Here is a 25,829-nt window from a genome sequence, read left to right as displayed (position 1 = left end):
CGGTTTCCTTAGGCATCTTCAAAAATACAAGTTTGATTTTAGAACTACATGAATGAAACTACTGTAACTATAAACAACAAAAGGCGGTGGTGGAAACACTCTGCCAAGCTTAAGGATTTAAGTTAGATGAAAACAAAAAAGATTAATAAAACTTATACCGAGCAGTTAAATATGCACTATATAATTAGAGGTCTACCACTAAATCATTTGCAGTCAAAGCAAATGACTGCTGTCTTATTTTAGAAGATTGGTCAAACCATGAATTGATGTAAACTGACAGTGGCTCGTCAAGTCTTTTCACAAGAAGCTGCTACACTCAGTAGTCTCCAGCATGTGACAACACACACCATTTAATATACTCATCCTATGAAGGTCAGTAAATGATTGCCATTACACTTGAAAGCAATCTACACCTACTCGACATAAGTGACTGTGCGCTAAACATTTCATACAAACTCAACATGAAGAAAGGTTTGATTTTTATTAGAATTAACTTGCATTTAGTCACAGAGAGTTTTACTAACAAGTGTAAAAATGAAGAAACACACTTCCAGATGGTCCTGTCTGTTTATGTGCTTTATAAAGAATATCATCACGAAGGATCTGCTCACCACTGTTAATATTTTTGTGTACTTTGGCTGTAAAACAACTCTAGTACAGATATTTAAAAAAAATTAACAAAGAACTCATATTTTTGTCTGTAAGTTAAATAAATTTGACATCCTTGTAAAGAGTAGATATAGATTTTCTTTAGTATTTTTTAAAAAAAAAAAAAAAGGTGTCACAGAGCTCCATGACACTAACATTTTCACGAATGGTAAGTTGGCCCCATAGAAAATGAACTGTTCTTGAGAAATCAAAAAAAAAAAAAAAAAAAAATTATATATATATATATATATATATATATATATGCAAGCTACATTGTTTTGTATGAGTAATAGTTTTGGGGCATGTACTTTAGAAATAAGCCATGTAAAAATATGAAGAGTGCTAATTAAAAACAAAAATCGCTTATTCCAAAGATTTCAAGTTCATTTTGCTATCCTGATTATTAAAAGTTGCGGATGTGTTCAGTAAATCTATAGTGACGCTTTAGGGTCTTACATTTATACAGGTTGTCCAACCCTCATTTAATGTGTACAAAAGCTATAATTTATAGTGCTGATGTGAACTATTAAACATGTCTAATTTGTCCCTCGTTGGCTTCTAGGCACAGCTGACAATGACAACCTTCTGTTGTTTACTCTCCTTCTTATCCAAAACACTCTTATTATGTAGTTATAACATTTTCATTTTTAAGGGTTAACCATCTAGTGTCATGGCAGCACTTGGCACAAAGCAGGAGCCAAGCCTGGGTGGAACACTAGAATTGCCAATAGGTGCTGTGTCATGCATATGTTTAGGATGTAGGAAGAGACTCAGAGTACCCAGAGAAAAAGCCATGCAAACATGAGCAAAACATGCAAATTGCACACACTGCAACCAGGAGTAGAATTCAAACCCAGGACTTTGGGATCAGTGAGGTAGCAGTGCTGAACATTGTACCACAACAAAACTTAAATGTATTCCTCAGTGGTTTAGGGTATGCCTACAAAAGATAATGTTTGATGCATTATGGGTAATGCAAACAAATTCATAAAATATCAATCCTGTTAGTTATACTAGAGAACATTTATCACTCATTTGGTCACTTTGAAAGTAAATACCAGATATTTTTAAAATTTGGGCTAAAGGACATTGTAGTACAACCTGTTGCTTCAGTACATGTTAAATTTTCAATAGACACTGCCATTTGTAATTACTTTTAAGTACTAAAATGTATGTTTTTAAATACTTTGCATATATATAAGTGAATCTGCATAACACAATACCATCTTTTGGCAGAGTAACTTTCCTTTATGTTTTTCTGAAACTGGGAACAACAGATGAGTTATCAATAATGAATTAAATGTTTCCTCAACATAGTCTCACTTCACAACTGGCTGACAGAGTCCATCATAAACACCATGTACCAAAAGTATAGCAGCAGAAGAAAACAGCATTTATAAGAGAAGCCTACTGTGACCTATCTGGACTGAGCTGGATGGCTCTATTTCTTACATGCTCTGCACCTTCACCAGCTTCCCCATTACAGTATATTTACAGGGAAAACACCCATTTTATATCCTCAAGTACAGGATGTACCATCTAGTGATTTGGAATAGTTTTACAGCTAATTTTACTGTAGTTGACCTCATGCCGTTTTACAAGCCATGCTGAAGCAGCCAGTGTACTGTGCAAATATGTTCTTTGCTCTGTGCAACAGTGATTTGAGCAGCCTGGATGATGCAGGGGAATGACATCAGCCCTATAACAACAGATGACCATCCTCTGCTTCCCTGCCACCCCCACAAGAGCATTATCTGCATTGTTTGCCAACGCCATTTATGTATAGGGTTTCTCCTCATTTTACCTATTATAGGCAGCTCACTTGTTCTCTAAGGCAGCATGAATATGATCAACTAATCCCACCAGACTCTTGTCAAGTCCTTTGAATAAAGGCTCATCTGGATTTATTTATTTTTTTTTGGCACTAGGGTTTCTCCAAACAATCAAATGCCTATTGGGCTTTGCCCTGACATTAACAAAGAGAAATCAGGCCCAATGTCATTTATTTATATTATATTAATAATATTATATATATATATATATATATATATATATATATATATATATATATATATATATATATAAACACACATATATTGTATATAAACAGCCACACATTATTACACAAACAGGCTTGAAGAGGCATTTTTCAAGATAAAAAAATGGGAAGGCAGTGCAATCTGTACAACTCTGCACCATTCCCCTATCACACGCACAAAGAAAAAATAAAATAACATTCTCTTTGGCTGAAGTGAAAAGCCACAGAATCTGCAGTGTACGCACATCGCAGTAACGTTTACAAAAAAAAAAAAGTTTCAAGGATCTGTAGACAATCTGTCTTTTTTCAGTACTTTTCCTTAAAATAAAAAAAGAATAAAATAAATAATTCTTAACAGTCTCTAAAAATGAATGGCTGCTCTTTTGGAGTTCCTTAGTTGGTAACGAGGTGAAGCTGGATGGTCACTCACTCTTGGAGTTGTGTGTGGCTTCCAAGTTTACTACCTGTAACTCTGTCAGATTACTGCCACCACTGGTGGACTGCTGTCCAATGACCATCTGAAACAGAAAGACAAGAATTAGTTGTACTGATTAAGTCATATCACAAGCCATCTGTATGGAACAGCATTTATACCAAAACAAAATAAATAGCAATTATGAAATAAATAATCGCACGATAAAGTACAACTAATCTAAATAAATTAAAAATAAATATATAAATAAATGAGTCATTAAATTGTGAAATAAATGCATAATTAAGTAATATAGTTGCTTTACATTTAATTGCTGCAGGGCTGCCAAACTAACTATCCCAACTTAACACTGTCTCCATGTCTTTCCCACTTGGAATACAAGTAGAGTGAAAGATCTTCGGTAGCCTCCTGCCTACGCTCATGGGAAAGAAATGCAAATGATTAAATAATAGGAACAGGTTGAGATGCATTTTAAAATGAATAGTGCCGACATTCAAGGAATACTGCACTCAAAAATGTAGTATTAATATTTTATTTGACCCAAGTAGTTTGTAGGTATGGCCAAGAAAAAAATTTAATCTCATGTTTTCATTCAGAGTGAGAGAAATAAGTATATGACGTAATAGAACCCAATGTTGACCAGTGGTGTACAACAGCAAATGATGTGAAAAACGTCCATGGGGGAAAAAAAGAAAAATGAATCCCATGTTACATAATCTACAAGTCATTTATCCAGCCATATGCTCAAAACGCAAGATTTATTGCTAAAATTGTATCAGTTACTTCCTGTGTGAACAATGCAGATCATAAACAGGAAACTAAAAGCATTATGGGAAAGACGTTTCACATTGGAAGGCCCACATCTACCCCTCATTTGGTGGGTATGAGTCCAGTCTTCAATTTAAAATGTTAATCCCATGAGGCTCTAGGTTCCTGTTCATTACTGTCGCTGTTTATTCCAGAAGAAAATGTTTAACAATATTTCAAAAAACATGAATGCATTTTACATATCTTGAGCATACAACTGGATAAAGGAAATGTAAATTATGCAACAGTAGTAACACAAGATTCTTTTCTATGGATAGTGTTACCATCAAAATCACAAATGATCTTCTCAGGGCAGCTGACATGGGACTTTTATCAATTCTTGTGCTTCTTGACCTCAGCTCCGCATTTGACAGCATATTCCATCAGATACGTTTGAAACGACTACCTAGTTTTGGACTCTGTGGTCTTGTCCTCTAGTGGTTTTCTTCCTACCTCACTGAGAGGAAGCAATTTGTTCAAATAAAGGGCTTTAAATCTGAGAACACAGTCGTTACTCAGGGAGTTCCACAGGGATCTGTTTTGGGGCCGCTTCTTTTTCTCATTTATATCTTCCCAATAGCTAATATCTTCCAGCACCATGGTATTAAATTTCATTGTTAGGCTGATGACACAAAGCAATATCTATCCACTGAATCCACTTCTGTTTTCCCTCCAGATACTCTTACAGCAGGTCTCCAAGACATAAAGACATGGATGAATCACAATTTTCTCCAACTAAACAGCAATAAAACTGAGGTGCTCATCATTGGCTTTAAATCTATACTTGCTAAGGTTGACCATTCTTCTATATTAATTAACAATATTAACATAAACATCTCTTCCCAAGTTAAGAGCCCGGGCATCATTCTAAACAGTACCCTCTCTTTTTCCTCTCATACAAGTAACATTTTTCGGACTGCCTTCTTCCATCTCCGAAACATTTCTAGACTTCGTCCTGTTCTTACACAACACAGTACTGAAGTATTGGTTAATGCCGGAGTCACCTCACGTATAGATTACTATAATGCTATTCTATCTGGCATCCCACAAAACCTTATCCATCACTTTCAACTTCTTCAAAATTCTGCTGCCAGGATAATAACCTGTTCTAAATCCACTGAACCTATTAAACCCATTCTTTCTCAACTTCACTGGCTCCCTGTTAACTACCAAATACAATACAAAATACTGCTCTTAACATTTAAATCTCTCCACAACCTCACTGATCTCCTACAGACTTTTACACTCCCTCTCGTTCACTCAGATCCTCATCTGCAGCTCTACTTTCTGTACCGCACATCAAACCCTGTTCTATGGGAGCTCGAGCATCTCTCCTAGTGCTCCTCAACTCTGGAATTCTCTTCCCTCTCATATACATCAGCTCGATTCAATTACACATTTTAAAACTACCCTCAAAACCTGTCTTTTCAAACTGGAATACCAATTGTGAATTTTGCACTGTTACTGCCTGTTATGTTTATTTGTTTGCTAATTATTGCTTTTTGATTTATCATTTTCTTGTTTTTATTTTACTAATGTTGTTTAATTTTATTGTAAGGTGACCTTGAGTGCTAAGAAAGGCGCCTATTAAATAAAATGTATTATTATTATTATCGTTTGTGGTTGTCCAGTGCTGGTCACTAGTATGGCCTGTTAAAGTATAACAGAAAATTTGTTTTGTTCTTTCTCCATCAAAAAACTTGAGATTACAAATTTTTTATTTACCATCACTAGAAAGTACATGGGATAAGTGACATAAAAATACTTTTTGGGCGGAGTATTCCTGTAAATGTGCTGTTTTAGAAAAGTTTTTAAAAAACACAACCATTTCGAAATGAAATTTGCAATAATTAAATACGACTTACCTACATTATTGAAGTATAATAAAATGATTAAATTGTATTTCATTAAAAATTAAATGACTGACTTAATTATGCTTTTTTATTGACTTATTTATATATAGATGTATTTTTTCATATGATTATTTGTATTTATTTAATTTTGGCACAAATGGTATTCCATATAAATAGGAATAAACAAAGGCATTAAGGACCAAGTTAAACTCAATTCAATTAAATCTATTCCACTTTTGCCTAACAGAATGTTAAAAAAAGAAGATGCATCCAGGCAGCAGAGCAGTAATGGCCATTGACAAAGAAGACAAAGATTAAGAAATGCATGGTAGCAATGCTTGAAGCCACAGGTGGTCACAGGCAGACATTTTGGAGAAGCTGTGCTGAAGTCCTTAGTTAGGCTGGTTCAAATGTCAGTAATGAATGCCTCAATAGTTTAGTGTCTTCACGTATTGTGCTCATCTTTGGATTTGATAGGCAACAGGTGTATTTCAAAAACACTCATGTGAACACAGGAAAAATAAGCAAACTACACAGAGTAAGTGGGTCTGTAATCATACTTAGGTGCCAGGAGTTGTTAATAGCATCAGTACCTCACTGCATTACCATGTCACATATACTGGCAAACATGCAATGTAATAAATAAAAAAAAAAAAAAGTTAATCAAGTTCATTCTAAATGATGGCAAACAGGAGAGAAGTGAACATGACTAGGGAAAAAAAAAAACAGACAGATAGAGGCATCATATATATTTATATATATATATTTCATACTGGATGTAGTTGCACAGGAATCTGTACTGTCCCAGGTGGTGCAGTAAGAAAGACTTGTGGAACTCCTCCTACGGGGAAAAATAAGAGAGGGGAATTTCAGTGAAATATCCAAATACACTGCAGCAGAATGAAGAGAAAAATATTAATAATAATAATAAAAAGTATAAAAAGGATCCTAAGCAACTCAAGCGTGAATAGATGACATAAGAACAAAAAAAAAATATGACAAAAAGTCTATTCAGTCCAAAATGCATCAATCCTTATTCAATTATGTTTCGAGATCTAAAAGTCCACCGGGTTGCTACTGTGTAATACAATGATGGGTAGCCTGTGCAACATGGCATGTGAAACATATTGAATGCAGCTAGGTAAAACAAAAAGGAGTTCTCATCTTGCTAAACATACAGTGACTGATACAAAAATTCACCAAATATTGGAGGACCTGTTGTACAGCCAATAGTCCGAAAATATGTTTTTTTAAAGTAACTTCTATAATATAAAAAAACCACTACATTTCTTATGTTAAAAAATATAAATCTTGTCACACTTGGTTCACTTGAGTTAGTATTTCTAGCAGTTGCTTTTGTTTGGTGACGTATTAGTGTAGTTTGGACTGCTGTTTTTATTATTTTCATTTGACTGTTCTAAACTGTAAATGGGGAAACTTTATAAATAAAATAGATTTTTAGGACTGATTACATTTATTAGATACAGCTTTATTGCTTTGATCATTATCTTGATTTTGTTGGTTCGAAGTTTGAAAGTGCAGCTTGTATTTATCTCCATCTCCTATTGTGCAACCAACATTGGCAGAGCCGCTTAAAGCAGTTTGGATGAAACAACGAACTAGGCATAGGAAAAGCTCAAGTTTTGTATACACCGATTTAGTATTTTTAAAATGCATGATGAATACTAAGGTCAAAATATTCAAGAGTGAGCAATCAGCTTCACACATGTAACGGAATTTTTGAAACTTACAGAAGAAAGCAAATCATTTTATGAATCGGTTACAAGTGAGAGAATAGTTTCTGAAGTAAGGGAATGCATGTCAGACGATGGTTATGGCTCATACTAGAACTCATTGCGGATTTGTGACTGTTTTCAACAAGCAGATTGGTCATATATCTATCACGTTTAATCAAATGAATACAACTGTTGTAATGCAAAATTCACTTTACAGATGCCTTTAAGTTTAAATTTTGGAATGGCACATTGTTCTACCCCATGCTGCCTAACATAACACATAAAGACAAATTGAAAACTGATGTTGAGCAGTACCTACTACCAATTCCAACACTTGCCTTGACTCAACATTGCCTTGTTTGTAGCTTGCTTGCTACAAGTGCACTGATTCTGTTTGTATTCACTGTATACACTTATTAAGAAAGTGTTGAAAGTGTTTTTGGCCTCACTGGTTCCTTTTAGTTTATCTACTTACATTAGGAGCCATGAAGCTGTTGCATCTTTAGATGGGACTATTCAGACTATCCCTCTATCAAATAAGTGTTCCAACCACCAGAAATAAAATGAGAAGCCCTTGAAAGCACTCACAAACTAGATTCTTACAATGATATATTCATCAATAGCCTAAAAAATGTGGTATCTGTCAAAAGCACAAGCAAGCCAGAATGTAATAAGGCACTTTTTCATCCTTTAGTTTTTAGTGCCTTTATGCAATGAGAATGAGGTCAAGATGTCAGTCAAGATCTTGCCTGAAGAAGGGGTCTGACCCGCCTTGAAAACTTGCATACTGTAATCTTTTTAGATAGCCAATTAAGGTGTCATTTTACTTGACTTCTCATTGCATCCACCATGGCTACCACAGTACAACACCCTACCACTAGTGGCGTTTTTGAAGAGTTTCACAAAGGAATCTCTTAAGAATAAGCCACAGTGCAGTGCCTGAAGTCTGCCAAGCATAATTGAAACTGCAAATGCAATCATGTCTTGTGGTCAGATGAGATAAACATTTAACTTTTTGGTCATGTACACCATTGTCATGTTTGACTACATACAAAGATATGCACTTTGCTCTCCACTGTGAAATGTGGTGGATCATTGATGCTTTGGGTCCGTTTTGCACGTAGTCCAGGACCTTTTCTGAAGGCTGATAGAAAAATGAATTCCACTACATACTGGCAAATTACAGCCCAAGACTTGAATGCCTCTGCCAGAAAGAAATGAACTTTGGCCATTGGTGGAATATCAAATAAAACAATGACCCCACACACACTTCAAAATCAACACAGAAATAGTCTCAAGCACTCAGATTTAAAGTTTTGAAATGACCAGTCTCCAGATTTTAACCCAAGTGAAAACCTGTATATTAAAAAAAAGAAACATTCAGCATTGACAAGTCGTCCAAGACCCCTCTACAAATGTTCTCTGACCTGGTTAAAAACTATATTAAACAGGCAGTGATGTTATGTGTCAATATTAATCATACCATTTTCTAAGCCTGCTGAATCCTGAGCTGGGTTGTGGGGTGCTGGAGCCTACCCCAGCAAGCACAAGGCCTAAGCCAGGGGCAATCCCAGGACCGGGCTCCAGAGTTTAGCAGGGTGAACACACTCACTCACATGCACACACCACATACCCACTAGTTAGTTTAGCGTTGCCAGTCCACCTAACCTGCATGTCTTTGGACTTATGGAGGAAACCCAAGCAAATGGGGGAGAACATGCAAACTCCATGCAGGGGAGACCCGGGATGCAAATCTAGATCTCCTTACTGTGAGGTAGCAGTGCTACCACTGCCACCCCTGTATTAACCATGGGAGTGCCAATATTTTTGAAAGCTATATTTTTAATAATAATAATAAAAAAATTAAATTAAAGATTAGGCTTACACTTAATTTGACTCATGTTATATATTAATGTTTAACTCTTTGTCATAAGGTGTACCGATAATTCTGGAGTCGACTTTAAACTAAAGCATCAAAAGGAAAACAGAAGAGTGACACAGCTCCGGTAGACTTATATTAGAACAAAATTAATTAATTTGCCAAAAGGCTTTATATTATTCTTCATAAAGAAAATGTTTTTTTTTCAAGATTTGGATAACAGAAGACATCATTGCATGAGATAAGGATTTTTCCAAATGACCAAAATAAGTTGTTGCACAGGTAATCACAGTAACTTTACTGTTATATAGTCTTACTAGTCATTTAGCCCGTTACAATAATGGGCGCTAGAACAGTAGTGCATAAACATCAGTAGGAACAGTCTATATTAAATGGCAAGGGACTTTGACCTCATTCTTTTTGTTGGTTGTATTTTTCTTTCTTTCAGCCTTTCTTTTGTTGATGTTTACTTGCTGAGCTGACTGTTCTTCGTGGGCTGCCGCCGTGTATTGTGTGTCTTTCATTTTCTGTGACAGTAATACTGTCTTGTACGGCTCTATTCAATAAGGGTGCGCACAAAAAGGCGAGCTTCAAAAGGGCGACCACAATTGAGCGCGGCGAATAAAGGTGTTCGTATATAATTTAGTTCAAATGGCTCTGGAATATGTGAAGAGCAACAAAGGTGCAGATCTTTATTTACGCGCGCCTTTATTCACTGCGCCCAATTGAGGTCGCCCTTTTGAGGCTCGCCTTTTTGTGCGCGCCCTTATTAAAGGATGCCGTCTTGTATGTCCACTGGCTTGTACTTTCCATAATATACCTTTAATTTTCTCTGGCGGTAATACAAGCGTGCGCGTCGGTAATATGCCTTTAATCTCCTCTGACAGTAATACTGGCTTGTATGTGGCTGTAATATGTGTCACTGTATTGTGTACCTTTAATTTCCTCTCGCAGTAATACTGGTTTGTATTTCCGTAAAACACGTCTAAATTTCTCTGATAGTGATATCGTGCATCCCACGGTTCCCCGCGCATGCGCACTTCATCAGAAGACACCCACACACGGACACCTGGATGCACATAGGGATTTTATATATATATATATATATATATATATATATATATATATATATATATATATATATATATATAACATTAAGCATTACACCAAACAATGTAATTAAACAACTGGAAATAATTATGTTTCTGACATTATGTGACAAATTGGTGGAGTGGCACATTTTCATATATAATCTATTCAATCCCTCTCAATATATGCAGTTTAAACTACACTATCTAGCAATGATGAAGTTATGGACAATATCACCAAACGTGGTTTTTTTTTTTTTTTCTTTCAAAATTTTTATTAGAATTTCAGATAATGAATGAAAGGTAGCTATCAATAAAATCAACTCCTCATCAATTTATGTAAAGCATGGACTAAATAAACTTTAAACTGCACATCACACACATTTTCCTTGTATCGGATTACCCAAAATTTACCTGGGTCAAGAATTACTGTCAGTGATGTTGGCAGGCACCTGCCTCACTGGAATATATGACTTGGGAATGTCCCAGGCTCAGGCCTTTTTAGTAGTAAAGGTTTTGCTTATTTATCAGACAGGATTGGATGCACAATGATTCTTATCCCTCTAACAGCACTATCTAGAGTGACACCCGATGGCACTTTAATCTTGGATGCACAATGATCCTTATCCCTCTAACAGCACTATCTAGAGTGACACCCGATGGCACTTTAATCCTTGTGAACATTCTATCATGGTGTCTTAAACTACATTGCTAGCACATTGCAAAATGGATCCTCAGTACAAGTTAGTCAAACGCCAGGAAAGATGCACATATACAAGCTGCTGGTACAGTTACTTTAATCAGCAGGAGAGATGAGCAAGTTAACAGTAAAAGTAAAATAATGATTTATTTAGAAATGAATGCAAAATAACAGAATTACGTAAGCATTACTTTGTAAGCACAGAGTGACTTACACTATAAAACAACCTCAAAGCTCCATTATCTATACATTATAATTACTGATTTTTTTTTCCTCTGACATTGTAATTCATAGGTAAGCTCCAGAACTTCTCTAGGACTTAACAGATATTTTAGCACTACATTGGGAACTTCTTTCAAAAATGTTATGTTTAATAAATTTGAACTACATTCTGTCACAGTTCCTGTACTACCAACAACTCAAAAGAGGCCATCATTCAATACAATTTTGAAATCACTTGAGTTGGAAGCTGTTGTTTATGAAAGCTGTTGAGCCACCACAAGCCTACTGGGGTTACTTTTTTTTTTTTTTTACTACGTTATGGTAACGTTAAAAGAGCATGCATTTAATGTAGTCTCTGAATACATGTAATTTTATTATTGCTGTTATTTTTAATTAAAAAAACCTGATAACTGACTCTTTGATGCAGTAAATACAAAAAATATAAAATGCTCCAACACCAGTGTGAGTTAATTTATACTGTAAAGTACTGTCTGTATTGTGGCCATGCCTCAAGGCTAACTAGAACTAACCTACTAGTTCTGGCTATTTATTTCAGGATATGTTTCCAGTCACAATCTTCAAACCACAAAGGAAAGGCCACTTTCAACATGTGCTGTCTGACAGAGACCCAAGAAAGACGCAGAGTGGGAAGCCCTGCAATCAGTGCTAGGAGAGGAAGTCCTATCTTGCTCGACTCAGTGACACCTAGAAAGGCCAGAAAAGATTGGACATCAAGAAGGTGAAGAGTGAAGGCAGACAGAAGAGCTGTTTGGAATGCCTTTACTGTTGAGTCAAAGGCCCTACAGGGGCACTGGGACCAAATGCAAGTATGTAAAACTCTGATAAATATATTGTTACTCTTGTCACACTAACAGGCAGAGTAGGGAGGGAGTTTCAAGCACAGTTATTTGCTTATTTCCCAAAAAACTACATCACACATATGACAGTTTATCACAGCAATGCCATCACAAATGTTCCAGGAAACTAGTAGACCGATATGCACAGTGTATCAATGCTGAGCTTCTTCTGCCATCTTAAAAAAAATTTCACTGACCATTCAGCCATGCATCCTTTTTTTAAACCCTTTTTTCTTGGCCTTGGCAGGACATGAACCTTATGGATAAAACATTAGTTTGTTGCAAAGTGTCCTAATTATATGAGAAGTATTACACTACAGTTTGGAATTTATACCTTATAGCAGACAGCCTATACATGTTGATGCCACTTGTCACCAAGCACCTCTAAAAAGCAATATTCAGGCAAATACTTAAAATGTAAAGACAGGGTTTTCAGTGATGCCATGCATATTTTTCATAATATATTCTCTAGACCAGGGGTGCCCAATACGTTGATTGCGATCGACCGGTAGATTGGAAAGGTAGTGCAGGTAGATCGCGTTGCATTCAAAAAAATTTTTATTTTTTTTTACACGTTAGTCTATCATATATCCTTCCCTATGGCATTTGCCACTTGATTGACATACAGGGCGGCCAGTCTGAGATCTCTTTTCTTCTAACACACTGGTCATCCCGCATGCACGATCAAATGCGCGAGCTACTGCAAAACTCCAGCTATCTAAGTGATCTAGTTAGCCTTCCAATTTATATCGACTAAAGAAGGGATTAAAAAAAATTGTTTGGGGAGGGTATGGGCTGGATGTGGAATTGGAAGAGGATTTTTTTTCTCACAATGTCACAATTGAAGTGCATTTGTCTGATCTGTCAATCTATCATTGTTATTCCAAAGAAGGAAAGTGTGGAAAGGCACTTTCGAACTGTTCATAAAAACTACGAAACTGACTTCCTTCCGAAAAGCGATCTGAGAAAAGAGAAAGGAGAGGGAACAATAATCGCGGTTAATCGGACAGCCGTCATTTTTCACTTGGCTGAATTCAAAAGCTAAGGCAGACACACCAAAGCATCGTTCCGGGTGAGTCACTTGATCATTAAGCATAAGAAGTCCTTCCAAGATGGAGAGATGATAAAAAGAGGCCTTCGTTGAGACAGATGGCTAGGGAGAAATTCCTGCTGAGATTTCAAGATCCCTGCCCGGAGAAAAAGGAGTTTCTCCTTGTCATTAAACATGCAGAATACAAGCAACTTAATAACGATCAATGGCCGTTAGACTTGGCATTTTTTTCCGATCTGACCAACATGTTGAATGAGCTTAATTTACAGCTGCAAGGAAAAGAGAACTCCATGGTCAATATGATTAGCTCAGTTAATGCTTTCAAACGAAAAATGCAACATCCGACCTCAAAGCTGCAGCGCCTTGATTTGAGGAACATCCAAAACCTCGCGTCAGAGCTGGAGATGCAATGGAAGGTGTGCGTGCAACTTGACAGCATACGTTACACAGAGCAGATTGAAAATTGGCTGTCAGACTTTGAGAGACAGTTTCAAGACTCAGCATTACTTGAGCCAATCACTACTTTTAAGTGCTATCTATTTGGGGAAGATGTTGAGGGTGATTCACTCGCATCAAAAATTGCAACACTGTTTCACCTAAAACTCCTCTACAGTGGAGGATGAGATTTTGACACTACAGGATAACATTCAGCTGAAGTCCAGGGCTCATGGACAGTTTTGGAACTTACTCACAGAGGAAAAGTACCCAAACATGAGGAAATATGCTACCTCCTTGACTGCATTATTTGGCTCTACTTATTTATGCGAGTCAGCCTTTTCCCACATGAAGATTATTAAATCCAAATACTGTAGTGACCATAAATGTATTGAATTGTTATTGTGCATTACAGGTTATTCAGTTATGCAAGGTATGACAACATATATTTTATGTATAAAGTATACTCCGTTTCTCCCAGTGTCTGTGTGGGTTTCCTCCGGGCGCTCCGGTTTTCTCCCACAGTCCAAAGACATGCAGGTTAGGTGCATTGGCGATTCTAAATTGGCCCTAGTGTGTGCTTGGTGTGTGGGTGTGTTTGTGTGTGTCCTGCGGTGGGTTGGCACCCTGCCCGGGATTGGTTCCTGCCTTGTGCCCTGTGTTGGTTGGGATTGGCTCCAGCAGACCCCCGTGACCCTGTGTTCAGATTCAGCGGGTTGGAAAATGGATGGATGGAAGTATACTCCGTATATATATATATATATATATATATATATATATATATATATATATATATATATATAGAGCCATTTTTCTGTTGAATTTGCAACCATTAATTCTCCCATTTTATATATTTTTTTTGCTCCATTAACAGACTCAGAAGTTCTATATATTTAAGTTCACTATTTGGCATCAGAATACTTTTTTTCCTTCTCACCTTGCTCTTGAACTTGACCATGGGATACCTGAATACCAGAGGGGGTTTGTGAGAATGCATTGAGCACAGCCAGGCTGCCATCGGCCAGTGTGGGCGTGGAGGCATACATCACTGCATGAGGGCTTGGGTACATCATATGACCTGCCACAGATGTTGGCACCGAAGATGTCACAATTGTTGCAGGCAGGGTAACTGCAGATATAGTACCAAAAAAGAAAGCACAAGCAATAAGCCCAGAGAGAAATAATAAAAATGATAAAAATAATTTCCTTCAATAAAACATTTCACATCAAGACATTTTAGCATTGTAGTAAACTATAACAGAACCACCTAAAAGAAGCTATTCAATTTTGCTTCCCAATTAAATACTAATCGAATTGTAAGGTTTTGTTTATGTAGTACTTGAAAATACCAACTAAGACAGCTCAGTTACAACTAACCAATGGATAAGTTCTTGTGGATGGCTGCAGGTGGCAGTATTGGCCTCAGATACATTCCTCATTATACAAGTGCAGGGAAGAGAAAGTAATGACTACTTTGTACACATAGCAGTGTTCACCATTGTGATCTACAGGGAACTTCAACATTTAGATGTCACTGTTCACCTGAAGTCCATGCTTAAGCTACTACATTAAAATTTATAAATGTCTATTACAGCTAGAATGATTATAATAAATCCAACAGTGGTGCAAGCTGGTCCAAAGGAGACATCAAATAAATGAAGTGATACTAAACTTGCAAGTACCGTTTCTTTCTCATTAAAATGGCAAAAGTGAACCCTTGTAGTTTAGACAGATCTTTGTACCTGATTGAGATGACTGTAAGAAACATAACAGTGAGCTACTCAGTTCAGCATAACTCACTTGATTTACCTAGTCTATGCCATAATGCCAAGCAATTAAGTTCTGCATAATACAGTGAAATATTTTTTTCTTAGTAATTTCATAATAATGTTTATTTAAATTCTTCCTGGGCACTCTCCTACTTGAGAACTTATTTTAAACTAACAGCTGACATCCTAATGTATTCTGTTTATAAGTTGAAAGATTTCTCTTGTGTTGCATAGATTGAACATATTCAAATTCATCCTCTCCCTCCTTGTAGGAGTAGGTCATCTTTGGACTTCCACCAAGACCGTTAAAACCTCCTTTTAATACGGAGGATATAATTGATCACAGCATTCCACAATCAGCTTTAAAAGTGTGTTAGATAGCATAAACTGAACCTCTCTGAATATTTCTTCCACACATTGTGATAAACAACTTAGTTTATGATGGATTACCTGTAGAGCAGGTGGATGCCTGAGAGATTTCTGGCCCGCTCTCGCTGGAGGTGGAGCTGTGTTGTGTTGATGGATGGACCTGGATTGTTTGCAGCTGTGGAGCCATTGCTCCCCCTGCAATACAGACAAACATGACAGTCATTCCATGGAGGTCTATACTGACGGATGTCCAAAGCAGTCTATTCCTCGACTGGGATTTTCCTCATGTTTAATCCAGTATCAATGACACGTGACCAAACCTGCAATGTCCAAATTAGGTTGAGAGAGAGAAAACAAAATGTCTCCTATAACCGAAGTTTTGACATCAACCATCACATTCTGCCTGATTTAAGGAATGACATGACATTCAAAAACACCAAGGACATCACAGTTCACCCAACATCAGCTTAAAAGTTCAACTTGTTACTTTTCAGCAGTACCTCAAATGTAAGTTGAGCTTTGGGTTTCAAACAACAGCACTGATTAAAAACCTTAAGATTTTGTCCGCTGAACATAGCCCGAGATATTTTAAGCCTCTAGCTTTGCTAGTTACTTTCTTTCCATGTTATTCATAACACACATTTTTAGAAACCTGAGGCAAATTTAAAACACATTAAGCAAGCATATTTAGTGCTTGACACAACCCCTACAATCTGCACACTAGTGTCAGAAAAGTAAAAGGTTTATGTATCTACATTTACACAAGTTGACAAAACATTATGCTAGCAATAGGAAATCACTTAGACAGAGGACCAAGGCCCAGTCTGTTTTTTGCAAAATCAACACAGCACATGAGGCACATTTGCCATTATTAATGAGAAGGTGTTGCAGTGTATTCCTTTATTATGTTAGGTTTTTATATTTATATGCATTGGCCATGGTTTTAATCAAGATGTACTTTAACTTTATAAAATTGTCCATCACTGCTTGAAAGACTACAGGGTTATCCTTTCCTGTGCCCTCTTTTAAAAGCAGTACACCAACCTGCTAAGGAGACAGCAGCTGGAAACCGGAACACAGTCTGCTGCCCTGGCTGCCCCTGTGCGGCAGTGGCTGTGATCGTCTGACCTTGCTGACCTTGGATGGCAATTGAGTGCGGCTGTAACTGGCCAATAGGAAAGGTTGGGGTCCCGGGTGGGAGAGAAGTGCCTGCACGACAAATCAGATAAAACCGAATTGAGTTGTGAAGGTGGTGGTGAGGAGGTGGGGGCAGGGGGCAGGCTAACATCTGGCTGACAAGTAAAGACCATGGACAAAATGCAACACATTAAACATAGAAATGACAAGCATCCAGGCAACATTCAATTAAAATTGCATCACAATCTTTTGATTCTTTCAGGTTTATGCCACTACTTTATTCCTCTCTGGTGCCATTCAATGTTTGTATATAGTCTTGCCTTCTCAAACAAATCAAATACAACCTTATTTAGACTTGAATATGAAAAGCTGTAACTGAAGTGAAATATCCGTGTTACATTGAGCCAGCAACCTAATGTTTGGACAGAATTACTTTTATAATATCTCAGATTTGTGGCCATGACAATATTAAAGATGGGCTTTACCTTTTGTTTATTCAGTGCCTTGGTATATCCTATGGTGTATCCTTTCATGTGAAGGACAAGGAGTCTGCTTGCACCTAATATGTAATTGCTTGGCAGATACACAACAACAACAACATTTATTTATATAGCACATTTTCATACAAATAATGTAGCTCAAAGTGCTTTACATGATGAAGAAAGAGAAAAAATGACAAAATCAGAATTAAAATAATAGAACACTAATTAACATAGAATAAAAGTAAGGTCTGATGGCCAGGGAGGACAGAAAAAAACAAAAAAACTCCAGGCGGCTGGAGAAAAAATAAAATCTGCAGGGGTTCCAGGCCACGAGACCACCCAGCCCCCTCTAGGCATTCTACGTAACATAAATGACATCAATCAGTCCTCATTGTATTCAGGGTTCTCATGGAAGGACTTGATGATGATGGTCACGTGGACTTCTTGTGTTTAATCCATCAATACACAGCCACAAATGTGTCACCCTATTGCCAGATGAACAGCATGAGGGTTCTGTGAGTTTAAGTGGAGCCTTTTAGCCTCCATGCTATTTAAACGGGCAAACAGTCCTGGGTACTTATCAAAGGATCTTTATCTTTGGCAATAGACTGACCTACGTTTGCATGTGCGGTTGTTAAATCAAATAAATTTAGCTCACATCATAAGGCACTTTCAATCCAGCCAGCAGCTCCTGCTCCCAATTCTAATAGGTCAATTACCTGTCCATCTTCAATATGTATGCTAATTTCTAACAATGACTTGCAGTGTTACTTTTAAGTTGTTGATTCAATGCCATAATGTACTGATGGACAGGACTTCTAGTCCATCAAAGGGCCAAGATGATAACTAGACTGTACGAAGTCATGGTGACCCTAGGATAATTGTACTGCCACAAACAACTGACTGTGTTTAATGGAGGTTGAATTGTTGGGCTTTGTGTGATCAACTCTTTAAGTATCACAGCTCAGGTTGGGTGTGTTGTTATGCTAAGCAGGTGACTGACTGCAGGAAGGCTGTTAGGCCAGTCAGGAGATACAGTCAGATGAAAAAGTTTGGGAACCCCTCTTAATTCTTTGGATTTTTGTTTATTATTGGCTGAGCTTTCAAAGTAGCAACTTCCTTTTAATATATATGACATGCCTTATGGAAACAGTAGTATTTCAGCAGTGATGTTAAGTTTATTGGATGAACAGAAAATATGCAATATTCATCATAACAAAATTAGACAGGTGCATAAATTTGGGCACACCAACAGAGATATGACATCAATACTTAGTTGAGCCTCCTTTTGCAAATATAACAGCCTCTAGACGCCTCCTATAGCCTTTGATGAGTGTCTTGATTCTGGATGGAGGTATTGTTGACCATTCTTCCATACAAAATCTCTCCAGTTCAGTTAAATTTGATGGCTGTCGAGCTTGGGCAGCCTGCTTCAAATCATCCCACAAATTTTTGATGATTTTCAAGTCAGGGAACTGTGATGGCCATTCCAGAACATTGTACTTCTCCCTCTGCATGAATGCCTTTGTAGATTTCCAACTGTGTTTTGGGTCATTGTCTTGTTGGAATATCCAACCCCTGTGTAACTTCAACTTTGTGACTGATGCTTGAACATTATCCTGAAGAATTTGTTGATATTGGGTTGAATTCATTTGACCCTCGACTTTAACAAGGGCCCAAGTCCCTGAACTAGCCACACAGCCCCACAACATGATGGAACCTCCACCAAATTTGACAGTAGGTAGCAGGTGTTTTTCTTGGAATGCGGTGTTCTTCTTCCGCCATGCAAAGCGCTTTTTGTTATGACCAAATAACTCAATTTTTGTCTCATCAGTCCAAAGCACTTTGTTCCAAAATGAATCTGGCTTGTCTAAATGAGCATTGGCATACAACAAGCGACTCTGTTTGTGGCGGGAGTGCAGAAAGGGCTTCTTTCTCATCACCCTGCCATACAGATGTTCTTTGTGCAAATTACGCTGAATTATAGAACAATGTACAGATACACCATCTGCAGCAAGATGTTCTTGCAGGTCTTTGGAGGTGATCTGTGGGTTGTCTGTAACCATTCTCACAATCTTGAGCATATGCCGCTCCTGTATTTTTCTTGGCCTGCCAGACCTGCTGGTTTAACAGCAAAATGTGCCTGTGACCTTCCATTTCCTGATTACATTCCTTACAGTTGAAACTGACAGTTTAAACCTCTGAGATAGCTTTTTTCCCCTAAACCATGAGAATGAACAACCTTTGTTTTCAGATCTTTTGAGAGTTGCTTTGAGGATCCCATGCTGTCACTCTTCAGAGGAGAGTCAAAGGGAAGCACTACTTGCAATTGACCACCTTAAATACCTTTTCTCATGATTGGACACACTGGTCTATGAAATTCAAGGCTGAACGAGCTAATCCAACCAATTTGGTGTTGCAAGTAATCAGCGCCCGGGGACAACTGAAGATTTCATGCCCCCTCCTGTTTGCCAAAATGCAATGGGGAAGGGAAAGAAACATCAATTTGGCACCCCCTGGATGCCCAGCTACGCCACTGCAAGTAATCAGTATTGAGCAGTTACATGTATTCAAATCAGCAAAATTACAAGGGGACCCAAATTTTTGCACAGCCAGTTTTCACATTTGATTTAATTTCATACAACTTAATACTGCTTCACTAAAAATCTTTTTTTTGGAAAACACCCCAGTACTCAGATGTTCCTAGGAAATGATAGACATACCACTGTTATCTTTTTTGTTGAATGTAGAGTCAATTATTATGCAGGCTGAGAGGGGCTCCCAAACGTTTTCATATGACTGTATCTTGGAGGCCTACAGATACAACATAGCAGGATTTGTATGACGGGCTATCCAAGTGCCTTTATAAACCCCTTCCACTTTCCACAGAGATCTAGTCAACAATCCTAACAATTAGGGGACAACTGTCTCCTCGAAGAAGCAGTACAATAGTTACATGGATATGCAAAGGGATAGAAGTTTGGTACCACTATACAAAGCTAGTATAGCTTTACCACTCATACAGGTTTTTATTTTTTATTATTTATCCACCATGTATTGCCCCATTTTGGACTAATAAAGGTTTCCTTTTCACTGATTTTGCAATCACTTTTCGCTAACATGTCACTTGTTCAATATGCCAATTTTAATTCAAACTGGATCAAAGCTACTATGTGACTCTGAGAATCTACTACTACTACTGAACATGTATAATAACTAAAATATGGCTACAAGAAAATTGCAATATATTGTGAAAATGTATTAAAAACATGAACACATAGTTCACCACACATATGCCACCTATGTTTCAGCCAATTGTTTGAAAGTGTCATATGTCACCCTATGGTAACATGTACATACCATTAAGAAAGCATACTCGAGGATACACTTCATCATCATGCGAGTGTGGACAAGGGTATTTACATTTTTTTTTTAAAACGGCAGACAATACATAGCAGCAGAACCATCAGAAAATTACTTTTTAGCAAGATTTAGCATATTGCTCCTTATGAACTTCAATACGACTATAATATGGAGCTTGTAAAATTTAATTTGCATGTCTGAAAATGATAGATATTAAGAGTTAAATATGTCACAGTGTTTAGTTTCAGTGTAGTGTGCCAATGATTCAGCACCATACCTAAGCTTTCCTTACGGACTGAGAAGCTCTTCACAGCTTCACACTCCTTAAGATTAGGCTTTGGATGCAAATCTTAAGAGTTCTGCCACTTCTCAGAAATTTCTCAAAAGATTAGTGCAAGCTCTCTAAAAAAGATACTTGTTCAAGTGCCCTGTATATGTGGCAAAATTCATAATATTCACTTAAATCCTGAGCAGATCCCCAGATTGATCCAGTGAGTTGACAGACTGCAATGACACATATTGACCAAGAGAGTGTAACAGGCTCTAATACTGTACAGCAGCACAAAAACACAATGCCCAGGATTACCAGTGAGATTCTTCACTTACTTCACATCAGCCATTAAATGCGTCAATGTCAAAGCAGCATTACTTTTTACTACTTTAAACATAAGCATCATAAGATCTTTGTGTATTTACCTACTTAAAACATTTACTTTGGTCCAAATCATCCTTTTGCTTTTTTTTTTTTTTTTTTTTGTAAATGCCTTTTTTTTTTTTTTTTAGTGCATTCACATATAATGTGAAAAGCACCCACTGTGGTCACCATGTCAGTCAGTCAAAATGAAAAAACTTGAATCTGGCACACTTATTTAAGGAAATTTGTTACATTGAGTTATCTTTAATATGGTTCACTGTACACAGCTGAAATTTCAGATTCCACTGCATTTTCACACTCTCTATTCTTTTAATACAATGAAAAACATTTTGTACAACCTAAATTACTGATTTGTTTATTGTTTCAAATATATGATGAGAGAGAGGTCACTTCAGCGTGTGTATTTTATTATATTTTACTCTTTTATTTATTCAAGTGCTGCTCTTGATGGCAAAATAGTGAAATACCAGAGAGTGGTGGATGCTGCATGATATGCTGTCTGTGGAAGCATCTTCTGTGGCTACACGATTACATGCATAGACATTTGCCAAAGCGGCTCACTTCTCCTGCACCTTGAAATTGTAGCAGGTATGTAAAAATGTAAGCAACTAAACTTATGTAGAAATGAATGAAAGAAGAAACAAGTTCCCTCACCATGGCTCCATGATTCTTTATGCATGCAGTAAATTATGCGGTAAAGTGTACTTATGTTTTCTACTACACTAAAAACAATCTTCACAGCTACATTGTTTTCAGATCATAATGATTCATGAATTTCTATGACACTATAATTTATTGGCAAAGTACCATGATGATCTGTTATTTACCATGGTTGGAGGCAGTCACCAGGGGCCTCATGTATAAACGGTGCGTACGCACAAAAATGTTGCGTAAGCCCCGTTTCCACACTCAAATCATGATGTATATAACCTAAACTTGGCGTAAAGCCACGCACATTTTCACGGTAGCTCCAACCCTGGCGTACGCAAGTTCTCCGCTCAGTTTTGCAAACTGGTGGCACCCAGCATCAAAGCAGTGCTACTGTTCCAGTGTGGTTTCCCTTTCTTTTTCAGATCCACATCCCTGACATGGCTTTATAAATACACTGAAATTAACCGTATATTGTTTATTAGTTTAAGGCATCTGATTGTAATTAACCTGTAACAATATAATGGTCCACGGAATGGCCAAACTATTCCAAATACCATAACTGCTTTAGCGTTGTTACTCTCACTGTACCTTCTTCTTCTACTTTCAGCTGCTCCTGTTAGGGGTTGCCACAGCAGATCATCTTTTTCCATATTACTCTCACTGCACCACTTGGAGCAGCTGATCAGAAGGAGAATTATCGGTATACAGCATCAAGCACATGCTGCCTCAGCCATACTGCCTATTTGAACTGCTCTCATATGGCAAATGCTTCAGAGCCTTTCCTGTATGGACCTCACGGTTCAGAAACAGTTTCATCCCAAAAACTATAAACGCACTCAATCAGTCCATTAAGTGCTCTTCGTAGAACTGTTTGTACTTACAAGTACAATTACCTCACTGTAAACTTATGATAGTTATAATATTGCACAACCTGCGCCACTTTATAAAGAGCGTATTTACATATGATGACGATATCATTTTTAAGATGAAATGCCGCCAAATTTGTTTATTACATTATACAGATAAAATGTTAATGTCATTTAAATAATCTATATTGTTAATAATTAAACATGTGAGGACACAGTGTTGCAGCGCTAGCGATGAGCTGGAGCCCCAATTATTCCTGCCTCGCGCTGTATTCTTGCTGGGGCTGGCGCGACAGTGCAGAAAGTAGTTTGATAGAATAATTAAACATGTACTATAAAGATATTTCAATGTTCCTTAAAAGTTTTGAAGAATCTGCATTCTAAGCTTACAGATGGCTTAACATACATTACAGAGCTGATTGTGTGGCGATTGGTTACTTGGAGAAAGAAAAGGAAGGACAGGAATTGGGGGTTAGTATGTCTGAAAGAGAGAGTACTGCTGCAATAAATTATTTCATCGAAGGTCGCGCTTGATGTGGCAAGCATCTTGCGTGAGGCAGGAACAATCACTGCGCCACCGTGTTCCCATTTTTAATAACCCCTATCATCATGGAGATGACATCATGTATACATCTCAGTATTTTAATTATTCAGAGAGCTGTAATATTACGAATGTAATGGATTCTGTGTCCTGTTGGAGGAAGAGAAAGCCCGTTTAAGAAGCAGGTAGTGCACATAGAAGATGAAATACAAAACAAAGCATTTAACGTGCTACTTTAGTTATGATGGGATTTGAGAAACTAGTAAATTAAACGATTTTATGATGTTCTACTTTAATGACAAAATAGACTACGTAATTAAACTGGAAATTTCGAGATTAAAGTTGACATTTTGTGCTTTTTTCCCCACTGTGTGCCTATTTTTTTTTTTCTTTTCTCTGTACCCTAATAAGCTTTCATATGACACTCAGACGGTGGGCTACGACTCGCCTTTTCATGGTGACTTTGATATCTGACCGCTTCTTTTTCTATTTCAGGCACTGTGCAACTTTGTGAACTTGAACATTTGAGTTTCTCTGACACACTTATGTCACTAGATCAACCTTTTGTTGATTATATCACTGTTTAAACCAAGAAATAGTAAGTTTTTCTTTGCCTCCACTTGGTATTTGCTGAAATTCTTCTATTTTCCCCCATGTTTTTGCCATTGTGTTTTCACAGAAGGCTGAGCTTAAGGGCTATTTATATTGATTTGCATATTCAAAAAAGCGTAATTCTGGGAGGAGTTGGGGTGGGACAGCAGGTGCGTGCACATGCGTTACTTTTCACGCTGCCCGGGATTTATGTAGAGGAAGAACGTGGAAGTTGGTGTTTGCACAGATTTATGCATCTAGATTTTTTTGTGTGTAAGCACATTTCCACTTTGGTCCGTACGCCATGTTATAGTGTGAATTCTATGCATGCCGTTATACATGAGGCCCCAGGAGACTTCAGCACTGATTTTAAATTTCCATCAGGTACATCTTTCAAAAAAGTTTTATGTTTAAGAAACTTAAAAGTTCAATTAGTCATAGTACCATATACAGACAACAATTAACAATTTTACAAAACTTGAGTTGAAATCTGCTGTTTAAGAAAGTTATTCTGCCACCACAAGCCTATTTGGGCTATGTTTTAAATTACAAAAGAATGTAAAAATGGTACTAACATATATTTTTATGTATTCTACTAATACCGGTAATTACACTTTATTATCATAATTGTTAATATGTATTCTACTACTACCGGTAATTACACTTTATTATCATAATTGTTCATTAATAGGACTTACGGTTACAAAAATATTTAATAAACACAATTATGGTTAACTAAATCTTTGATGAGGTAAATAGAAAGTAGTAAAATGATGCAACATTCAAAACAGTTAACTAATTCTTCGAATGCAGCTGAAGGTTTTGCCACATGTGCATTTTCCTACTTGTTAATGTATCTATTTAATGCTGCTATTGTGTACGATGCCACTTCATTGCACTTCTTTAATATGTGCCTATATACCTCCTTACTGTAGACATAAACTTTGGGTAAGTAAAGCACAAAACAACTGCAGTGCCCATTTCAAATTCTTGCCCATAGTACGAATGATTTAAGTATTGAAAATAATAGTTCTATAATCATTATCTGAAATCAAGAAGGGTTGCTTCCTTCTGTGTGCTGAATGATGTCAGGATAGGCTTTTTCTCCCACAAACTCAAAACTGAACTACATAGTTTCAGTAAATAATTGGATGTTTTTTTTCTGCTGTATCCACCCTTTTTTTTTTTTTTTTAAATTGTATTTATTGTTCAAATTTATAAACATTTGAGAGCACCATTAGTTCTATCAAGCAAGGTCAGTAGCTGCTAAATGAAACTACAAGAAAAAGCTGAAAGGAACTAAAAAAAATTGACAGAAGTTTTTGGTAATTAACTTTCCAGCATAACAGAAGAAATAAAACCTACAAAAATGTTCCACTTCTCCTTAAAATGGTAACCAGAAAGCATCTATTTTTCTGCAGAAATCTTGGAATCCAATTAGAAGATAGTTTGTGGGATAGTTAAGGAATATCTATTAGATGAATAGATGTAATTCTACTGACTGTTCTAATCTGGGAAAACACTGCTGTGGAATTTTTTTTCTTTTGTTATACTACATTTATTGAAGTGACTATGTATGTCAGTAAGGAACGACTACTTTATTTCCATGTATTTTAAGCATAATAGGAAGAACCGGAATTGAATTTTGCACATGTAAA

At 37.0% G+C, this 25,829-nt stretch overlaps 1 protein-coding gene across 2 annotated transcripts in view; it reads right to left on the bottom strand.

The window, feature by feature from the left end:
* Positions 1–2,752: 2,752 nt before the first annotated feature.
* The window catches only part of LOC114665999 (serum response factor-like), a 131,797-nt gene continuing 108,720 nt past the window's right edge, over positions 2,753–25,829 (bottom strand). The window contains exons 4-8 of one of the 2 annotated variants that reach the window (XM_028820694.2): positions 16,930–17,094; positions 15,967–16,080; positions 14,685–14,876; positions 6,553–6,620; positions 2,753–3,204 (exon numbers count right to left, since the gene is read on the bottom strand). In XM_028820694.2, coding sequence (XP_028676527.1) covers positions 3,109–3,204; positions 6,553–6,620; positions 14,685–14,876; positions 15,967–16,080; positions 16,930–17,094 — 635 coding nt within the window. In that variant the 3' untranslated portion in view covers positions 2,753–3,108. The remainder of the gene's footprint in view (positions 3,205–6,552; positions 6,621–14,684; positions 14,877–15,966; positions 16,081–16,929; positions 17,095–25,829) is intronic. The other variant, XM_028820696.2, reaches the window with a different exon arrangement.

Source organism: Erpetoichthys calabaricus, chromosome 15 (genome assembly GCF_900747795.2).
Source record: "Erpetoichthys calabaricus chromosome 15, fErpCal1.3, whole genome shotgun sequence".
Classification (NCBI taxonomy): Eukaryota; Metazoa; Chordata; class Cladistia; order Polypteriformes; family Polypteridae; genus Erpetoichthys; species Erpetoichthys calabaricus.
The sequence above is the reverse complement of the archived record's forward strand: the minus strand, read 5'-3'. Positions and strand labels throughout refer to the sequence as shown.